Below are 22560 nucleotides of genomic sequence, written 5' to 3'. Positions count from 1 at the left end.
TTTTTGTTTTTGGTCATAAAATTTTTTAAACCAAAAAGATTTTTGTGTTTTGTATTTCATATCATGGATTTGAAATCAAGGTTGGCCACCTTATCTTTACATAACAAGTTTATGTACCTTGTTTAGCTTTGATGGGCTTATTTATTGCACTTGACTAGTTGAAACTTTGTAGTGCATGTTGTGTGGGAAAGATGTTTATGGTGTTTATCACTTTGTCTTAATCTTGAAGTCGCATGTTATTTGACTGTCGAACTTGATCCTTTTAAGAAATGCATAAATAACCATCTCACTATTGTTCACTAGCCAATCATGAACGCCTTAGTGCATATCATAAGATTTTGTGCTCGAGAAAGTGTAGCACATGCACAAAAAAAACATAAGATGTTGCCTCAGCTTAATTGCTTAATGCTTAAAATTGGTGTGTACTATTAGGCTTGATGCCATCTCACATAATTAAAATTGGTGTGTACTATTAGACTTGATGCCATTTCACATAACTATGAGGCAAATATGCAAGAAACTTACATGATTGCAAGCTTATGATCTAGGAAATGTGGGAGTTATATGATGTAACTCTTTAGGTGATAGTCTCTTTTAAATTTTGTGTGATGAATTTTGTAGACTTTGTGATTAATTGATATTCACATATCACCTCATATGTATCTCAAGCTTTTGCTAGTTGCACACACTACACAAGTTACTCTTTGTTAAACTTGGTACATTTTATTGTGTGTGATCTTGTTGTGACCATCCAAGATTAAAAGTTCCTTGATTTTAATACAAAATGTGTATAATGTTTGCACTTTGAGGACAAATTGATTGAAAATCTTGATTTTGGAATATCTGGGTTAAATTCAAGTGTGTTTTGAATAACTTTTCATCTCATACTTATGCATTTTTTTATAAAATAATGTGCTTTGAGGAGTTTCTGCATTAAAATGATCTGTTTTTCAAAAATCTGATTTTTCCAGACTTTCGATCAATCGAACCTGTTTTTCGATCAATTGAAATTGCGATTAAATTTTTTGGTTTGAGTCTGCCTAACTCGATTGATGTTCGATCGATTCTCGATCGATCGAAACTGAAAAATTTTCAGTTTCTATGTTTTTGACCAAAATTTTTTCATGCATCATTTGTGTTTAGGATTCACATACATTGCATTGATTTTGTATCCATCTTGCAGTTTTGTAGTCATATCTCTCATTGTTTTCACACATAGCATGCATACACTTTGCTACATTGGGTACTCAACTTGATTTAAAAATTGATTGATTAATTTTTGAGTTTTGTACATTCTAGTATATGCTATTTCTTATATGTGAACTGTAGAAAATATTTTTGTTAAGAGATATGATGGATAATCAATGTGCACATATTTTCTCTACTCAAGCAACTATTTATGGGTCACATAGTGCCATGTTTGCATTTTATTGAAAGAAAGATTATTTTTTCTTCATGTATATCCTCACCTTAGTTTTTAACTTTGGTCCTGCTCGTGAGGATATACCTGATCCTGTTGGTGATGCTGCTGCTGCTGCTCTTTTCCCCTATCTCCTTTATTTTTCCCAAAAATTGTTTTTCCCAAAACTTGTTTTGTTTTTCCTATTTTTGATAGGGGGAGAAAAGTTTTTTTAACCTGTGTTATTCATAGGGGGAGCTGTCTCTATTTTCTATAGAGTTGAATTGTTTTGTGTCCCCTTCTTTCTCTATTTTTTCTTATCCTTTGTTGTGTATGTTGACTGTTTACTCTTTGTATGTGTTGTCTTTGTCAATACGTGACAAAAAGGGGGAGAAATAGTTGATACAAGAATGTTATGTTTAGGGGGAGTTAACATTGTTTTTGATGTATCTAACTTAGGGGGAGAGTTAGTTTGCATATTTGTTGATTTACTATTTTTCTATCACACATGTGTTTATGCGTTTGTTGAGTGTTTCAGGAAATATACAGGTTGATTCAATTAAGTTGTTGTCTACACTTGCAACTGATGGATAATAGTTAGGTTGAATTTTTTGTAATGAGCATTTTATTGTATTGGGTTGTTCTTGTATATGAGCATTTCATTCGGTATGGAAGTTTTGTCACGAATTGCCAAAGGGGGAGATTGTTAGGTTCTAAATGTTTAGAACAATAGGCAAATCGTGAACACAAACTTGTCTAGATATAGATCTTAGAGTCTATAGGTTTTATTAGACATTGCTCAAGGTGATTCAAGTCAAGATTCATACAAGCTGCAGGAAGAAGACTTCATATTCTGCCTGGTTCGATCAATTGAAGAACAGGCTCGATCGATCGAAAATCGTATCTGCAGAATTTTAAGTCGGCCTAAACAGCAGCTTAAGCCTATTAAGGATTAGGGTTTCAGATCTACTTCTCCCACTATATAAAGGAAACCCTAAGCCACGTTTTTGAGAGCTTTTTGAGAGAGAGAAGAGAGTGCCTCTTTTGTATCTAGGGTTTTGTACCCAAATCTCTCTAAGTCTTTGTTGCTCATATTGCTGTTTATGTGAATCTCTTGTGAGATCTTTGAGGAGCTTTTCTTCACATAAACTTAGGGTTTTCAAGGTAGAGATATTATCTACATCTTGATGATTAACAAGGCTGCAACCATTGAAGCTTAAAGAATATCAAGCGTGGGTGCTTGTAGTTGATTGAAGAATTCAAGAAAGAAGGAGTCCGTGGATTCGGAACTTGCACGTGGTCGTGTTAGTAAGTTCTACTGGTGGGTAACATTAGGAAGTCGAGCGGGGAGCTTGTAGTCCTTTTGTATGAACTTCGATTCTTTCATAGTGGATTCAGGTTTGCCTTGAGGATCGGTGGGTCAAATCCTCCCCAGGTTTTTACTGTGTGGTTTCTTGGGTGATCATATCATTGTGTCTTTTATTATTCCGCTGCTTTATTATTTTGATATGATTATTTGATTGCTTTAACCTAGAATTGCATAATTTGACTAAGTAACAACTTGGCTAATTAATCTAGGCTAACCAATCTGGTTGTTCTAAGGGGTCTAAATTTCCTTCAGTTTCGATCCTTTGGTTTTGTATGTTTTGGCACTTATGTCTAGATCTTATTAATCTAAATGGTATTCAAGATTGGTGAAAGATGGGCTTTTAGAATCATTATTTTGTTATATTCACAATCTATGAATTCTATTTAGAGGATAATATGATCTAGGGTTCCTTTTTGTAAAGGAATAAAGTTTCAATGACTTCTTTAAGTTAATGCATACATAAAGGAGGAATGAGGCTCTTTCAAAGTAAAGGTAGATTGTTCTAGAACAAAAATGTCAAAATTTGTTATAGGACAACTATAAAGTACATTTGGAACTGAGATGGTTGTATTAGATACACTACAAGACATTATTCTAGATATATAGCTAATACACGGGTACAATATCGTAGTGGGAGGATTACCAAATAAATTCATAGTTTTGGAATAAACTTTTGTAGTTATTCCACAAGGATATGAATTTGATCCTCGGTCCTACGTAAAGGTAATAGATGATATGAATATGGATTACTGATTCAAGGTTATGAGAATAGAATTAGATTCTATTTAAAGTCTAGAACTTGTAGAGGTGCTTAATTGCATTAAGCCTATTGTTTTCAAATAGGTCTACAAGTAAATGAGATTGATAAATTTGAAGGTGCAAACCTTCAAAGTCAAGACTAGTGGCGAAAAGATTTATTCAAAAAGAAATGTTTCGACTATGAAAAGATTTTTTCACCAATAGTCAAGTTTAACTCTATCTAGATTTTCTTATTCATTATATTTCATTTGGATGAAATATGGCAATGAATATCAAGAAAGCTTTTTTTTTAGTAGCAATCTTGAGAAAGACATCTATATGATGTGACTAGACTTGTTCATAGCAAAGAACCAGTAGTGTTTAGTATGCTAGTTGCTTAAAATCCATTTATGGACTAAAGCAAGCATCTAAATCATAAAATATCATTTTTGATCAAGCAATCAAATGGTTTGATTTTGATCAAGTATTTAAAAGGCCTTATGTGTGTAAAGGCTATATAGAATAATAAATTTCTTAATGTATGTTGATGACATTCTAATCATTTAGAATGATATAGAGTTATTGTCATCAAAGGAGTTTTTGGTTGTCTAGTCTAGTTTGATATAAAGTACTTGGGAAAGATTAGTCACATCCTAAGAATTATAACTTTGTTAAAATTCAGAAATTAGGATGTTGGGTCTATCTTAAACTGCTTAAATAGATTAGATTCTAGCCAAGTATAACATGTAATACTTCAAGAAAGGATTCTTTCCTTTTAAGTTTGAAGTTCCTTTATATAGGACTATGGTCCTAAGACATATAAAGGAAGAGCATATAAGACGGTTCCTTATATCAAATCGATAGGAAGTCTTTATGCTATGCTAAATACTAGGCTAAATGTTTATTTTGCGGTGGGCATAGTCAGCAAATATCAAGTAAATCGAAGATCACTTAATTTAGTGGGAGTAAAGCATATACTAAAATATCTTAGGAGAATGAGGGTTTATATGCGTGTCCACAAAAGTGAAGTTTTGATAGATACTGGATGTACAAATACTGACTTGTAGTTTGATTGTGATTCATGAAGTTGGACTTCAAGATATGTATTCATCCTAGGTGGTGAAGATACACATCAAGCGTAAGTATCATCTCATTAGAGAAGATATGAGTACGTGAAAGTAGTAGTAGAAAAGATAATTTATGCAATAAATCTGGCTGAAACTTGTTTCTAAGCCTTGCCTTAGAGTGACTATGAATTACTCTATAGGGAGATAAGTGTCGGATATGTGGTAAATTGTCTTTGAGAGCAAGTGGGAGATTGTTAGGGTTTGTGCCCTAAAATCTAATTTATTGGCATGTCATGAATAATTAAGTTGCTTAATTATATGAGACTATTTATGAACTAGTGGGACATTATCTTAGTCCATGAGATGCATAGTATGTGATCTATGTGAAAAGTCACAGAAAGATATAAATCACAAGTTTTTTATAAATTCAGAATTTTAGTTCATAGTTGGTGATGAAATTGGGCATCTCATCTGCGAAAACTATAACATATCAACTAAGATGATTTGCCTTGATCATGGAAGTGGAGACTTCTAGTTGGTATGTTAATATGTTTTAAGAGTTAAGACATATTGTACTGGACCGCTGTGAGATTTATTATTCTCCTAAAGACTGTCAATTGAATAATAAATCTCACGACTTCTATTTACATCAACTCTAAATCGTGAGAGAATAATGGACCTGATCATGAGATGTAGGTTGCTTTGATATATCAGGAGTGAAATCTATAAGTTATGGTCAAAACCTCAGTATGTTGGGCAGCCGCATTTAGTGTTGATGGAATATATATTCTCAAGATGGAATTCATAATCTCTTAACGGAGATATAAAATATTCCCTTGAGATAAGTTTAATGAGTTTGGTTATTCAGAATGTTGGGCCCAACCACTTTAGTAAGAAGTTACTAAAGTATATATTTATGGAATTGGATTTCATAAATATATTATGAATAACATAAAGGATTAAACCGAGTACTCAAGGATTAAGATGTAGTAATCTTCAAAGTGGCAGTCAATATTAATAATTTTGTATTACTACAAATATTTTAATGAAAGGATTGAATGTATAATAAAGTCTTGGGATATAATTTATAGATAAGGCCTAAAGTGCAATTATATTCTTATAGTGGTATTGAATATAATTAATGGTAAATTTGGACTTGTCAAGAGTTGACGGAAAAGCCCAAGGCCCATTGGAGCTACTGTCTTATTGGTCCCTTTGGTCCCATCTCAAGCCACAAACTAAAGCCTAATTGGGTAGGCCCAAAAGGCTAACCCAATTAGAAATCAATCATTATTTAATAAGTGTTATTAAATAAAGAAACTATGAGAATGGTTAAACATACGTAAGATGAAAAGAAATAGAATTCAGTTTTTCTCCACAAGGAGAAGAAGAAGGATTTTTCTTTGAGAATCTATATACAAAAGACTGATTGAGAGACCACACATCTTAGGTACTATGTGGAATTGAGATGAAGATTGAAGGTATTCTCAAGTTTGGTTTTGAAATTCACTGCACCAAAGGTACGCTTTTTATTCTTTGATTTTAGAATTCATGGTTACATGTTTATCTTTCATGATTGAAGTAGATCCGTTTTTTTTGTTGCTTCCGCTGCGTGTGTTTTGTATGAGATACAAAACTAGATTTTCCCAACAGCGTAAACCCTGCGTATGCAAGCTTCAGGCTATGTACGCAAGCTTTGGGCTACGTATGCAAGTGCTTGCCCAAAAACCCTAATCCAGATCTCTTATGTTGTTTTTTTTTTTTTTTTTGGGTTTGTTTCACATGTTTTGTTCCTTTTTAGAGTCTATTCACATGCTTATATGTGCTAGTATCTCTACATCACATGTTTGTTTGCTATCACATGCTAGATTAGGGTTTTCTTCTTATACCATGCCATTCATTCACATGCCCATTCATCAATGCCATAGGTGCTGTGTTGTTGAGAGGTAAGTAAAGGGTAAGTCATGCATTAGAAATGTCCATGCATTTGTGTTTTGGTTTTATTTTGATGATATGATGAAACATGCTTAGATGTATAATTAGGGTTTCTAATGTGTTGATACTTTGTTTTTTATATGTGTTGTTGTATGATATGTTTACTGCCTTATTTAGATGAATGCTAGGGTTCTCACATGTTAGATGAATGCTAGGGTTTCTTTTGCATGTTTGGCTTTCTTCGCTTTGTGGATAGATAAGTATGCTTGTTTAGGGATAAAAATGCCATGATTGTATGTTAGATGCATGCTAGTGTGTGTATGAGTTTAGGATACAAGCGTTGAAATTGTTTTTAATAAGGTTAAGACATAAGACACAATGATGGGAGGTTAACCTTAGGGTTGGGCGATCTTAGGTGCCTAACAACTTCCCAAGAGCGTATCTAAACTCCGAACCCATACTCTGGTAGTAAGATTAAAGGTCCTTCCTCGTAAGGATGCTATATGTATAGTTCCTAGATCATTGCGAAAACTAGGTGGCGACTCCGAAAATGACCCCTTGTGTCCACACAACCCAACCCACCAACCCTAAAAACCGACTCAATCCAGTGGATTGGGCTGAATCGAGTTGGTTTTGACAGATTAGTGGGTTGACTGCCCATCCCTAATTTACATGTTCAATGTGTAGGTACGAACTAGCAATTTAAAGTTGAAGTGGTTTGATTTTATTTTTATTTTTTAAAACAGGCATAGTATTATATTAATATAAACAAAGGTTCACTAGTAGTAGGGGAAAAATCTCTGTCTGATCCCAAGCTCTCTCTCTCTCTCTCTCTCTCTCTCTCTCTCTCTCTCTCTCTCTCTCTCTCTCTATATATATATATATATATTATCATATACAAATTAAAACATTGAAAAGCAAAATTAAGGCATAGCAATTTATTAGTCTCTCGGAGCACATGATGTGGATTCACTGTCCATTAATTAATTGTAGTTAGTAAAGATAGGAAGGATAAGCGCCGAATCCGACTGTAAAATGATATCCCTAATTAGCCCAAGCTTAGCCACACAATTGAGAGTCTAATTGGCCATATTATTTGTAGCATACCCTATCAACATGCATGGAAAGAAAAACATTTTATCCATTTTTCATTCATGTCCCTTTCTATCCCTCTCCTCTCGCCCCTGCTCTGCCTGGATTTTCACACTTCCATCAATATTCAATTTATTGAAGGATTTCAATAGATAAAACGATTAATCTGTACGTGGTTTTCCTTCCATTGAAGCATTTGATTAACTGTAAAACAAAATTTCATTAATTAGCATGATGAACTATTCCATAAAAAAGCAATGTAAGTGAGATGTAACTTAACTTCATATCAATCGGAATAAAAAGCATTCCTGGCTAGTTATAATTGTTACAAAAAATGTTATGTTCACAATATTTTTATAATAATTTTACAAAAGTTGGTATAAGTTGTTATTAGTGGGTAAAAAAGTAATTTAAATAGTAAGTTTAAATTGAAACTAATAACAACTTATCACATATGATTTATTATGAAAGTGTTGTAGACATTGTACTTTTCTTGTTAGAGAGTAAAGGTTATAAGGGTGCTCCTTCCAATGTTGGGTTTGAGATAGATAGTTCAAATTAATTTCCATATAAACAATATTCTTTGAGCTTGGGTAGGCTTTTATGGGCCGAGAAACGCAGTCCACAGAAATTTAGCCCATCTACAATCTATGAGGACATGTAGCAACTGGCAGCAAGCCATGCGCTGAGTTAGTTAAGAGGCTTTCGCAGTTGGTGCTCCAATTCTGCTTCTATAAATAGCCGTACAATTCTGCTTCCAACAGTGATTCTCTTAAAGGGTTGCATTCGATTCAGTTAACTTCTAACCAACACTTAGCCTTCAATAATCTTTCACATTCTCCTACCCTTTATGTTAATTGCTTGCATATCACAATACTCTTGAAAACTAGTTTGTAACCCAATATATATGCATAAATACATTTAAAGATAAACATAATTTGATGTATATTAAAATTCCTACAAAATTTAAATACTATTAATGTTCATTTTTATATTTTGTTAATTTAAAAAAAAAAAATTGTAGGAATATTATTTGGTAGAACATGCAAATTGTTCATAAAAATATTTTGATACTTGACATGATTTATTATTATTATTTATTGTGATACAATAAACTATTTCATGTGTGCATTTTTGAATAAGTTATGAACAACCAATTTTTAGAACATGGTATACTTTTTTATTAAATTAATATCATGTTAGAGTTCAATTACTTTCTCTCAACTTCCACTTTAATATAATATACTCCTACTAGTATGTTTATACACACATGCACACACATACACGCGCACGCACACACACACACATATAGGTTGGGTTCAAATAACACTTGGTGTAACTCTAAGTAATGTTACACCACTCAATAACTTATTGTTTAATTCATATTTTAAAAATCCTACCGTTAATTTAATATTCTATATGTTCTTAATATGTATGCCAATTTTCATATCAATCGAATATTATTTACCATTCGATTCATAAACTTATTTTTATGCATTATTTTAAACTACAAAAACTTGAATTTAAACAATTGATTGATGGATCATTTTGAAATTTTATAAGTATGAAAAATATACGAAAATAATATAATTCAACAATAGATTTGTTAAAATTTTCATTCAATTAAAACATATTAAGTAGTATAACATTGTTTAAAGTTATACCAGATGTAACTTTAACCCAACTCTTTAAGAATATTATAAAAATTAGATCCTATAAATGGGAATACACAAAAATGATGACATGTATCACTTTATTGATGCATATAACAATGTCATGCATCTTCTTTTTGTCAATGCAAGAGTGTAATTAAGTGCTCTTCATATAATAAAAAAAAAAAATTGAAACAAGAAGAAATTTAATAATACACTAATACACGCAATCAAAAATATCGAAATAATTATTAGGTTAAATTAGTTAAAATAATTATATATTTGTGAGTTCATGAATTTTATTATTATGAAAGATTTCACGAAGTTTTTGTTTTTCTAATAGAGAAGTTTTATCAATTAAGAACTTCATTATGGGAAAAGAGAACATTACCCGTATCTTATAATTCTGATAATTTAAAAAATTATTTTCCAACCGTCAAAAATGGCATACAAAAACAAAGTTGCCAATAATAAGTTTTCAAATTAAGGTACATGATCTAGACATAACATTTTTCACAAAATTTTCATAACAAAACCTAAGAGGCAAGTTGTTATTGATTCCAATCTGTGTCCACCACTGACATCATTTTTGGTTTTTCCATTAATAGTTTGTCACCTATGCTTTGTTATGAAACTAGTATTTGCATTTTTATTTTATCAAAACAATATTTGCATTCTTGTGTAGGCATGAAACATTACATTATTAGTCAATATGTCATGCAATTTTTAAATTTGTAAATTCATATAGTATATGATCAGATCATTACACTATTTTTATTGTCTTTCTATTTTGTCTAAAATAAACACTAAGCATTACAAATTTTTTACGAGAAATATTATTGAGATAGCAGAGAAAACTAATAACAAATTAGTGATATTTGTGCTAGTGACATGTTGACCGTACCATACACAATTCAAGGAACCTATCGTATGTCACCTTTGCACCATATGGCTTGGTTGAATAAAACAGGCTATAACTTCGTGTTCACGTCAATTCTAGAAACAATTTTTGCACTCTTATAGTTATGTTAACACTCTTATAGTTATGTTAACTTTAAATCGTGTGACTGTGTGAGTGTACCCTAACTTGAAGGGATCCTTAAGAATCTTTCTTGCAATCTTTCACTATCGAGACATTTATTGATTTTTTCAACGACTTCAACAAATTTTTGATAGAAGATTTATTGTTCTTGTAACATTAGAAAAACACACACACACACACATATGTGTGTGTATATATATATATATATTGGAGTAAAATGATAATAAGAGTAAGTGGGGTATGCATATATATTGTTAACTGAGCAACTAACCAACCATGAAAAATTGCAAAGGGGTTTCCTTTGGGGGATTTGGATGGTTCTAAATTCGATTTGGTGAATTGAAAGATGAACCAATTCAACAACGAGGTTCAGGTATTCCGAGTGTTGTGAAATTTAACCAAAATTTTATTGGTGAATGGTAGCAGCGTTTTGCTACTAAAAGGGGAGGCGTTATTACTTTGAAATATTTATGGCACAGCCATGGGGTAGTTGGAAGTCCATGGGGTCAGCTTAAGGAAGCAGATTCGAAGAAAACATGACAGCTTTCTAAGGGCTTTTACACTTTAAAGTAGGCATTCGTTTTTTTGGTGTGGAGATTTTAGTTTTAAGGATGCTTTTCTGGATATGGTAGAGTATTTGAATACTAGTTCTGGGATATTTTTTGGGATGTTGTTCTGAAACAACTTTTATAATTAGATAATTAGATTAAATGTTTGTATCTATTGTAACTAAAAGATGACACATGTCATTGTTTTATCCAACTTTTATAATTAGAGACTGTGTATCTATTGTAACTATTTAGATTCTTAATTAGATGTTAATATCACATCACTTGGAATTCTCAATTAAGAATAACTTTCAGTGGCTATGCGAGCATCGGAATTAATGGAAACTGTTTGTCCTTATGAAACTGTAGTTGATTCATTGATGGTAAATAACTAATAAGGCCCTCTAGTCATCTGAATAGAACAATACTAAGGTTGATTTTGCAAGTTTGAAAGCTTCTTCCTTCAGATCTATGAATTATTCCCATGTATACCGTGAAGCCAATCATGTGGCTCAGTGATTAGCAAAATACTCTACCGCTTTGCGCTGACTGTATAATTTGGATTGAGGTGCCAGCCAGCATGTTCCATGTTCCATGTTGAATTAATGAAACTACTGGTTTCTCAAAAAAAAAAAAAAAAAAAAAATACTAAATTTGTTTTCTTTAATGATAAAAACCAATTCAATTAAAATTACGAGGCTGTGATTCATAAATGGTGCACCCTTTTTTTCCCAGTTAGGAATGTTCCTAAATATCCCTCTCCTTTTGTATTTTTTCCTTACATCGATCTCTTCCAAACCTTCTACTAAACTGCAAAATCCTAAATCCTCAAAAATAAATCTAAACCCAAGTGAAGCAAAACAGATGATGGCTCACAACAAACAGTAACTTAAGAACACTGCCTTGCAATGTACATCGCTTTGTTTGTTTCGATAGAAAACCTTATGTAAAGATAATTTTCCATATTTTTTAGTGTTTGATAGCATAAAAAAGAATGAGTCAAATGAAAACTATTTTTAGTCAACATAAAAAATTTTGCTTATTTTTATAGATTGTTTTCCACAAATTAAAAAAAAAAAAAAAAACAACGTTATCTCACAACAAGCTAAATAAATGAAGTTAGAAGATTGATTTTCAATTCATTTAAGGTTGCTACTAAACATAAGAAAATGAGATAATTTTATAGAAAATAATTTTTGGAAAATGGCTTGTTTTCTAGAAAACATCACTACTAAAACAAACAGAATGAGAAACTACCATATGTGTCCCAAGGGAAAAATGGGAAGCTTGTGCAGGACATAAGGGGTAACCGGAACGGGAGCTGGGGAGGTCTATGATGTATGTCCCTTTTGTTTTCTGGTATGTTGCTTGGTTTAATACACAGGTACAACATTTTACATCGCCGTTCTCACATATGTGCATATCAGAATACATTGGTGCCCTAATGAAAAAGTATAACAAATGGCTATATGGATGGTTTTGCATGACAAAGTCCAGTACCAATATCTGTAAAAGAGAAAGTCTATTAAGGAAAAAAAAAAACATTCTGATGCTAATTTCATTTTACATTTAAATAATCCTGCTGCATGCATTAATTAATATCTTTGCTAAATCTGATCTATGATCGGTGTCTCCAGTTACCAAATTCTATTAAATCATAATCAAAAGTCAAAAGAGACGGGAAAATTTTCATATGAAAAATCACAAGTTCAAAGATCGCAACCAACTTGCCTCATTAGGGAGATGTGAGAAAATAATAGCAATATCCAGTGTTATGCTCTCAGGTCATTGCATCATAGTCGTCCAACTGATCATTATACTGCAGCACCTTCCTCTTTATCTTGGATGAATCTACCCAAGTAACGAAGTCTTCCATATTCCTTGTTACAAGGAATGCTGGGTCAGTAACTGTCTCTGGACCCACTCGCACATGTCCTTGCTGAATGTATGTGATAGCTTCTTTCAAGTGCTCACAAAACTTCAGGCGCACCAAAACAGTTGAGAGCCTACGCCTACAAGGAAATAGTGAAATAATTCCATGTTGAATTAATGAAACTACTGGTTTCTCAAAAAAAAAAAAAAAAAAAAAAATTACTAAATTTGTTTTCTTTAATGATAAAAATCAATTCAATTAAAATTACGAGGCTGTAATTCATAAATGGTGCACCCTTTTTTTTCCCAGTTAGGAATGTTCCTAAACATCCCTCTCCTTTTGTATTTTTTCCTTAATCGATCTCTTCCAAACCTTTTACTAAACTGCAAAATCCTAAATCCTCAAAAGTAAATCTAAACCCATGTGAAGCAAAACAGATGATGGCTCACAACAAACAGTAACATAAGAACACTGCCTTACAATGTAAATGAACTTACGCTTTGTTTGTTTCGATAGAAAACCTTATGTAAAGATAATTTTCCTTATTTTTTGGTGTTTGGTAGCATCAAAAAGAATGAGTCAGATGAAAACTATTTTTAGTCAACATAAAAAATTTTGCTTATTTTTATAGATTGTTTTCCACAAATTTTTTTTTTTTTTAAAAAAACAACTTTATCTCACAACAAGCTAAATAAATGAAGTTAGGAGATTGATTTTCAATTCATTTAAGGTTGCTACTAAACATAAGAAAATGAGATAATTTTATAAAAAATAATTTTTGGAAAATGGCTTGTTTTCTAGAAAACATCACTACTAAAACAAACAGAATGAGAAACTACCATATGTGTCCCAAGGGAAGAATGGGAAGCTTGTGCAGGACATAAGGGGTAACCGGAACGGGAGCTGGGGAGGTCTATGATGTATGTCCCTTTTGTTTTCTGGTATGTTGCTTGGTTTAATACACAGGTACAACATTTTACATCGCCGTTCTCACATATGTGCATATCAGAATACATTGGTGCCCTAATGAAAAAGTATAACAAATGGCTATATGGATGGTTTTGCATGACAAAGTCCAGTACCAATATCTGTAAAAGAGAAAGTCTATTAAGGGAAAAAAAAAACATTCTGATGCTAATTTCATTTTACATTTAAATAATCACTGCTGCATGCATTAATTAATATCTTTGCTAAATCTGATCTATGATCGGTGTCTCCAGTTACCAAATTCTATTAAATCATAATCAAAAGTCATAAGAGACGGGAAAATTTTCATATGAAAAATCACAAGTTCAAAGATCGCAACCAACTTGCCTCATTAGGGAGATGTGAGAAAATAATAGCAATATCCAGTGTTATGCTCTCAGGTCATTGCATCATAGTCGTCCAACTGATCATTATACTGCAGCACCTTCCTTTTTATCTTGGATGAATCTACCCAAGTAACGAAGTCTTCCATATTCCTTGTTACAAGGAATGCTGGGTCAGTAACTGTCTCTGGACCCACTCGCACGTGTCCTTGCTGAATGTATGTGATAGCTTCTTTCAAGTGCTCACAAAACTTCAGGCGCACCAAAACAGTTGAGAGCCTACGCCTACAAGGAAATAGTGAAATACAAAAAAAGTCAATGTCAGACTCAAATTGTGTAAGCCAGTGAAAGGATGAGGCTTTGAACCAAATTAGTGGCTAGGTGAACAGAAACACAAGTCCATTCATCTGAGAAAAATGGAAAAAAAATTGTCCACAATCCTTTTCAAGAGCATGACATTACGAGAAAAATATTAGAGGCCTTATTCTAACTTCTTACTGTTTCCACTCTTAAAATCGAAAAAAATGTGTCTCAAGATCTTTTTTTATTTATTTTATAAGTAATAAGAAATATATTAATAAATGAAGAAGGGTGTCACCTGAGTATACAGAAAGTATACATCAGGGGCAAAGTACAAGCCAAGAGCATAAAGTACAAAAGTCCATAAAACCATTAACTGGAAAAAAATAAATAAATAAAATAAAGAACGAAGGCCTAACTAAGTCCAAAAGAGTATTAAAAAAGAAGAGTTTAAGATCAAAAACTATTTTCTCTAAATCCTCAAAATGCCGGTTATTCCTCTCCCGCCAAATGCACCACATCAAATAATAAGGGACAACCATCCAAATAGCACTATTTTGATGCCGCCCAAACTTTCCTTTCCAACAAGCCAACAACTCCATCACCATCTTTGGCATAACCCAATGAATACCAAACAAGGTAAAGATCATAGACCACAAATCAGAAGGAAGGGGGCAATGGATAAGGAGGTGGTCTACTAATTCCCCATTTCTTTTACACATACAATACCAATCTAAAATCAAAATCTTCCATTTCCAAATATTATCAATAGTCAAAATATTCCTCATGATGCCGTGTCAAGCTCTATTTCACAAGTATCGGTTCCCACATGCACCGACATGGTGGTTTCGGGGACCGATCCCAATTCGGATATTGATAGTGAGCTGGTGCATCATCATATCAAGCAATAAATAACAGCCTCCTTATCCAAAGCTACTCTTCCACATTAAATAACAGCCTCTTTGCACTCTTCTTCCCCAAAGCAACATAATGGGGCAAGTCTCAACCTCTTTCAAAAATACGAAACAAATAAAAAGTACCACCTTCCTCAATTGAAAATTCAAAAGTTTTGGATTCAACAAAGAAAAATGTGGATCCTCCCATAACGAAAAAAGAGAAACAGTAAAACAAACAGAAAAAAGAGAACAAGGAAAAGAAATCTATGACTAAACCGCCAGGCCTCTTTTGTGACTAATCCAAGGTAGCCAGGCCCTAAAATTTTTTTAATGATGTCTCAAGATCCCTTGAGATCATGCATGAGCACTCACAAATGGTGGCCTTCATGGGATTAGGCCATTCTTCAAAGAATTATAAATCACATGAGATAAAATCCACACATTCTCATAAGCCATGAAATGTGAATAGGCATCATCTCTCTTTTTCATATTTTACAAGAAACATGAACATGCAAGATGAATTTGCTCTGACCCAATGTGATGCAGCTTAAAAAAATAACATTCAGAAGTGACCAAAATAGTGTATGAGTGCCACAGAGAAAGTGCAATACAAGATGTCTTCACAATAACAATCTGTCTTTTTCTTTCATCCTAGGACTAGTAAATAGTTTTTTGTAATTTATTTATTATTAGGTGACAAACTCAAGCACCCAAGGAGATGCAAACCCCCATTCTTTCCCACCACCCTATACTAATGGGGTGGATGTGCCATATGGTCCAAAGGCCATGTCAGAAGTAGTTCGAAACTTGGAATCAATTTAAATATACTCAACCATTTTTTTATAAGTCAATTTCCTTGTATTCAACTAATATTGGGTCACGATCATGATTACTTGCAAAATCCACTGTAATCCATCCTTTAATTAATGTCAGTAATGCTTTTCCTACACGTACTTCTTGTTATTTTCTTAATCTTTATAATTGCATTGTCAAAGTTTTCTAGATTGAAGCATTACCAAACCCGCTCTCCAAAAAAAAAAAAAAAAAAAAAAAAGGTATGACTACTAGTGGAAATGAATAGCATATTTTTAATTGTTCCTATATATTCATGGTGGTACCTTCCAATGTGAATAAAACAAGTAGTGATGTAGCTACACCTTTCTTTACTATTAAGGCAAGGGAGACTTGTCCTGAAACTGAGCAGAAAGAGATTTTTATACTTGGAAACTTTTCCTTACCTAAAGAAGGATGACACTGTTATACGTTCACACACTTTTAGAGCATCAGCATTGTGCTTGGATGGTAGTACACCAATGTTGTACCTGTCATCGAGAAAACACGCATAACAGTCAACAAAACCCTTTGATAATGAGTGACAACTGAAATGAGAATGGTATTACCATCTAGATAAGGATGATCTCTTTTTTTGATAAGTAAACCATCAATTAAACAATCAATCCATGAAACAAACATAAAATCAGACAAAAGAGCCTGAAATATTGAGTTAGTATATACACATTCATATGAAATTTCAATCATTTTTCTTTTTAGATTCGTAAGTTGCACACTAAACTGATTGGCTTTGAACTCATAATCACACCCTCCACCTTATTTTAGCGGGAAGGTGTTGCCATTTGACTAGAGCTCATTGGACAGCCTCAATTAAGCCACAGAGTCATGGAATTGTTCTGATCTATCATCTATGGCTGTCTGTCCCAAAGGGCTGCTAGGTTAACCATGCCATATATCAACACATATCAGATATTAAACACTTTGGCACCATTGCCTAAAAACCTATGACAAAGAAAAGGTGTTCTAAAAATTTATGGGAAGTCATTGCTTAGACAGCTGAAGACACCTCCTGCATTAGAAAGAAGATGCTTAAAATCCCACTAGAAACGTTGATGGTCAGGTGCTTATTCTGCCTTGTCACCTGATGCTGCTGTGGTGCAAAAATAAATGTACAAACCCCAAGAGGATAAGCAGGTAACATTATAGAACGTCGACTTAAAAGATGCTTTCATGGACATCACATAGGAAAATTTTTAAATCAGTACTAATAGAAACACCCTTTAACTATACAGGAATTTCCAGTATATTACCATTGACCGATGACAAGAATAGGAAAGTAGACTTTTCCCAAAAAGAATTGAGAGAACCACAACTCCCCCCACCACCCCACCCCACAATAACTTCATGGTGATTGGGTTAATCTAGCAGTCAAAAATATTTTTGATTGGTAAGTTATGCACCCAATGGGTGTCAAAAACCCACGACCTCAACCTCCATCCCATTATAATGGGAGGATGAAGTACCAGTTGAGCTATAATGCTCATTGGTTAATCAAGTGCTCAAAAGGAAACATACAAATCTTCTATGTGAATAGTTAGTTAATCAGTTTTAAAAAAAATATGCCTATTTTTTATTTCAAGTTTTGGCCCCAAAGGGAAGCAAGGGGAGAACGGGAAATTCAAACTATTGAACTCCGCTTCATGAAGCATAGTCCCTAGCCAATTGTGCTACCCCTTGGGGTCATTTCAAAGATATGCCCATTCGGTATAGCACAAGTTCAAAAAATAAAAATTCCAAATAAAAAGTGCACCACCCCTACAACACACATAAGCATTAGGCAAACTGCCCTACCACCTAACCTTGTACCCTATATGTTCTATACATCATTATATAGTTCATGGATATAATTCTGGTAACACAAACAATAAAACAATGCATGGTTTTTCTTCCTCTTGCCAGAAGATATCAATTTTTAGCCCCATCATTATATTGTGGAAGATGAGAATAATCCTCTTGTGTTAAGATTTCAACAATGAAATAGTACTTCCTGTGCATGCACCAACAATAAGGATCTACAACAAGGATGACAAATGAGAATTCAATATTTAAAAATCCCTTCCATAAATGAACATCATCCATAACAGATAGCTATAATGTGTCTGTAATTGGTGCTGCATTTTCTATGTGACCAAGGGGTATCACATACAAGTCCCAAAAAATATATTTGTAGTGGATTCACTATTGCTATGCAAGTTCTCTCCATAAGAAATTTAAGGTTTCACTAATGGACACTGTCCAACATTAAATTATACAATTTCTTTGAGAAGGGATCTCTATATAAACACTTTTAGGGAAACTGTGCTCAAGAATAACTTGGAACATCAAGCAATACAGAGACATATGATTTTCAATTTGTTATAGAACAAAAATAACAAACATAAATTCTTGAGCGCCCAAATAGGTCATGAGGAATCTTGTGATTCTTGAAAGCACCAAAACCAAGGATGCCTCATTGAGCTGATCATTCCTTTTCAATTTATTTCTTTTTTTTTGGGTAACCATTGATTCTTCATACTACAAATATTTGTAGAATTTATGTGCCTATTATGCAAAAATTACTCCATCTTCGTGCTCAGAACTCAAAAGACATTCAGTAGCCAAAATTCAAGTCAGTGTACACAACAATGGATTTTACCTGACTACTATTATTAATTTTTTCAATCATACTGATTGAAAAATATAACAAACAGGATTCTACTCATCTAGTTTTCAACTCAGCCCCGATTAAATTCCACATCTCCAACAACAACAACATAAGGCTTTACTCTTTATCCCTTCTTGTCCGATTAAAAAGGCACAAGCAGAAAAAAGAAAGAGAAACTCACAGCTTTTCAAGTAGCATATCAGTCATTTCAATCCGAAAAGGGTCTTTGTGGTCCATCTTCATCAAAATATTCACTAACTTCTGCACCATCCGGCACAACCCTGAATACCTATTCTCAAAATTTAATTAAAAAGAGGGTATAAAAACAGTTAAAAAGTAGGTAAAATAAAAAGTGGGTATTGAAGTAAACAAGAGAATAATACTTCTTATAATCATCACGGTGAGTGGCATGGTAGCGTTGCATAACAGAGGCTTCTCTGTGCCCATCTTCTTTCTTCCACTCCAAAAAATTCACCTTCTTCAGCAGCTTCTTCTCATGATACTTTAGCTTCCTCATGCTTATTTACTAAATTCACAACACACAAAGTGAGTTTGAATAGCATGGGGTTTATCTTAATTTGCAATAAAAATAAAATAAAAATAATGACTCAAGATTTCTATATTTTACCTATTAGGGAAGTCAAATGTATAATGTATGTAAATTCAAATTTTAACTATGTTATTTCAATTCTTAAAATTTTTATATAGTAAATTAAAAATAATTATCAATGGTTAATATCATAATAATCTAGTCACAGAAAGTTTAAATATAATATTTTATATAATTTTCTTGTGCTTTATAAAAGTACATAACAATGATAGTTATGATCAAATGGTGTATATGGTTCAATCAACATACATCTAAAAGTCAGAGACCAAAAGCACAAGAATTGTAAATTAACCTCGTTCATATCTTATGACATGTAATTTTTTTTTTTAAAAAAAATTGCGTAATACAACACCTTAAGGATAGTGGTTGTGTAGTAAATCATTGGTCCATATAATTTCTTTCAAGATCAAACAATTCATTTTGATGATCCATATCATTTTTAGCAATAAAATAACAAAACATGTCTAGACATGCTTTGTGCTTCTTCACAAAAAGCTCTAAAAAAGTGCCTCAAGCACACTTCATTAAATGAGCTTTTTTTTTTGGGGGGCCTAGTGAAGCATTGAGAGAATGGGGATTCGAGCTTTGAGCTTAAGTACGCATGTTGCACACCTAAAGCGTGCTTTTAACAACACTTAAGGGAGTCCAACTTCAGCTTAGTAGGTATAGAAACAAGTAAGAAAGATCATCTTTAACCAACCATACCTTTGTCTTTGTCTCTGTTGGAATCCAAATTCTCAAAACACAGAGAAGAGAGAGAAAGAGTTCTTTCTAAAACCCTAGTAGGAATCCCAGATGCTAAAACCCTAGAAACCTATTTTTCCTCTAACTCAGAAATTTTGATTTTTTGGACTAGGGTGTGAGCTAAGAGGCCCAATCAGCCAGCCCAGTGGAATTATTTTGTTCACAGCATCGGTGAGAGGGTACCGTGTATTGGATCAATGATCCTAAGATTCTATTTTCCAATAAAATAAAATATATGAAAAATACCAGCAATCACAATTAATAATAGCATATGTTAAAAAAATCATTGGGAGAAAAGGTAAATTTTGACACAAATTACTTGTAAAAAGGTAATAACCACTAACAATTTTTTTTTTTTTAATTTTATTTATTTATTTTTTTTTTATTTTACATTAAATGAGCTTTTTTTTTTGGGGCCTAGTGAAGCATTGAGAGAATGGGGATTCGAGCTTTGAGCTTAAGTACGCATGTTGCACACCTAAAGCGTGCTTTTAACAACACTTAAGGGAGTCCAACTTCAGCTTAATAGGTATAGAAACAAGTAAGAAAGATCATCTTTAACCAACCATACCTTTGTCTTTGTCTCTGTTGGAATCCAAATTCTCAAAACACAGAGAAGAGAGAGAAAGAGTTCTTTCTAAAACCCTAGTAGGAATCCCAGATGCTAAAACCCTAGAAACCTTTTTTTCCTCTAATTCAGAAATTTTGATTTTTTGGACTAGGGTGTGAGCTAAGAGGCCCAATCAGCCAGCCCAGTGGAATTATTTTGTTCACAACATCGGTGAGAGGGTACCGTGTATTGGATCAATGATCCTAAGATTCTATTTTCCAATAAAATAAAATATATGAAAAATACCAGCAATCACAATTAATAATAGCATATGTTAAAAAATCATTGGGAGAAAAGCTAAATTTTGACACAAATTACTTGTAAAAAGGTAATAACCATTAACCACTAACATTTTTTTTTTTTTTTTTTTGGTGTGGATAGGTGTAATAACCACAAAGTAACAAATTACAAAAATGTGAACAAATGACAAATTTCAAACTTCAAAATTACAAATTTGAATTTCTAACACCACAAACATACACAATAATGTCACAAATAAAAAAAAAAACCCATTGTTACAGGGAAAGAGAAAGAACAAATTGGAAAAACATGAAAGAAAGATGTCAATGATGACTTAATTGGCATAAAAAATGACCAATAACTACTAAGCTACTCTGTCATTGATTCCAATTTCTAATTAGTTATATGCATCAAGAAAATGAACATGGCAGAAATTTCTATATTGGAAACCCCAAAATATTCATTCAGAAAAATCACATGATGAAAGAAAGATGTGAACCAGGGCCGGCCCTTCCCTTAGGGTAGTAAATGAATTAGTTTCAAATGAATTACAAAAATAATCTGGCACATCCTTTTAACCAAAAAAAACAAAAATTTTGGTAAATCCTATTAAACATTGGTTCTAAACAAAATCATTGACCAAAAAACAACCAGATAAACTACAAATCCGGTCTAAGAGATTAATCACAAATCAAAACAAATAAATCCACTCAAAACCCTAAAAATTTTACCTTTCTCTCTAGTCTCCAGTCTCCACTGTTCAGTCTGTTCTCATCTAAACAAAAATTTTGGTAAATCCTATTAAACATTGGTTCTAAACAAAATCATTGACCAAAAAACAACCAGATAAACTACAAATCCGGTCTAAGAGATTAATCACAAATCAAAACAAATAAATCCACTCAAAACCCTAAAAATTTTACCTTTCTCTCTAGTCTCCAGTCTCCACTGTTCAGTCTGTTCTCATCTGCTCAACAGACAACAGCTCAAGGCTCAAGCAAGGCAGCAAGCTTGAAGCTCCTCAGCCTCTCTCTGATTCTCTGCTCTCCGCCTCTCTCAAGTCTCAACTGCTCACCTCACCGTATTAGGTTCTGGGGTTCAGGAATCAGGTATTTATAAATATTTGGGCACAGGGTACTCCATTTTATTTGTTAAGAACTTAAGATAACTTTGTTTATTAGTTTATCATTTCGGCTGCCTGGACCCTCCCTGGACTGGGCGTTAAGTTTGGGCCTTCAAGTTTTTTATTTTTTCCTTAAAAGCCTGCATTTATTTATTTATTTATTTTTTTTTTTTTGTGGGTGGGTCTTATTAATAAGTCTTGTGTCAGTGTTATGGCTGTGCTTAATTTTTTATTTTTTTATTTATTTATGCAGGTTGAGATTGCTAAAAATTTGTTATTGTTCAGTGAAACTACAACAATACTTTTTATATAAATCAGGTTCTATTTTTCATTTGTTCTACACTTGAAAGTTATTTTTTATTTTAGTCTTTATAAATATATTGTTTAATTAGAAATGTCTACTAGAAATATGTATCTAGATATGAAAAACTTAAAAAAATAAAAAAAGAAGAAAAATTAATTGAGTCTAAAAAATGATCAATGGATAAATTTGTTATTAGTAATAAACAAAATATA

General features: G+C 32.8%; 1 protein-coding gene and 1 long non-coding RNA gene across 6 annotated transcripts; both read right to left on the bottom strand.

The window, feature by feature from the left end:
- Positions 1-12004: 12004 nt before the first annotated feature.
- On the bottom strand, positions 12005-12687 carry LOC136069015 (uncharacterized). The gene is made up of 2 exons (XR_010630302.1): positions 12574-12687; positions 12005-12348 (listed from the first exon to the last, which is right to left on the bottom strand). It is a non-coding gene; the product is annotated as an uncharacterized LOC136069015 (long non-coding RNA).
- A 766-nt stretch (positions 12688-13453) lies between these two features.
- LOC112028169 (uncharacterized) lies at positions 13454-22070 on the bottom strand. Of its 5 annotated transcripts, XM_065777041.1 has the most exons (6): positions 21845-22069; positions 19101-19243; positions 18899-19006; positions 16460-16543; positions 14030-14310; positions 13454-13803 (listed from the first exon to the last, which is right to left on the bottom strand). In XM_065777041.1, the coding sequence occupies exons 2-5, from the start codon at positions 19232-19234 to the stop codon at positions 14079-14081; spliced, it is 558 nt and encodes a 185-aa protein (XP_065633113.1). In that variant the 5' UTR covers positions 19235-19243; positions 21845-22069; the 3' UTR covers positions 13454-13803; positions 14030-14078. The 5 variants fall into 5 exon arrangements, with proteins under 5 accessions (XP_065633113.1, XP_065633122.1, XP_065633105.1 ...); XM_065777050.1 differs by lacking the exon at positions 13454-13803 and having other exon boundaries at positions 13805-14310; positions 19101-19235; positions 21845-22070; XM_065777033.1 differs by lacking the exon at positions 13454-13803 and having other exon boundaries at positions 13805-14310.
- Between the last annotated feature and the right edge of the window lie 490 nt (positions 22071-22560).

The sequence above is a fragment of the Quercus suber genome, unplaced genomic scaffold, assembly GCF_002906115.3.
Source record: "Quercus suber isolate HL8 unplaced genomic scaffold, Cork oak 2.0 scaffold_9, whole genome shotgun sequence".
NCBI lineage: Eukaryota > Viridiplantae > Streptophyta > Magnoliopsida > Fagales > Fagaceae > Quercus > Quercus suber.
This window is presented reverse-complemented; position numbering and strand designations above follow the sequence as displayed.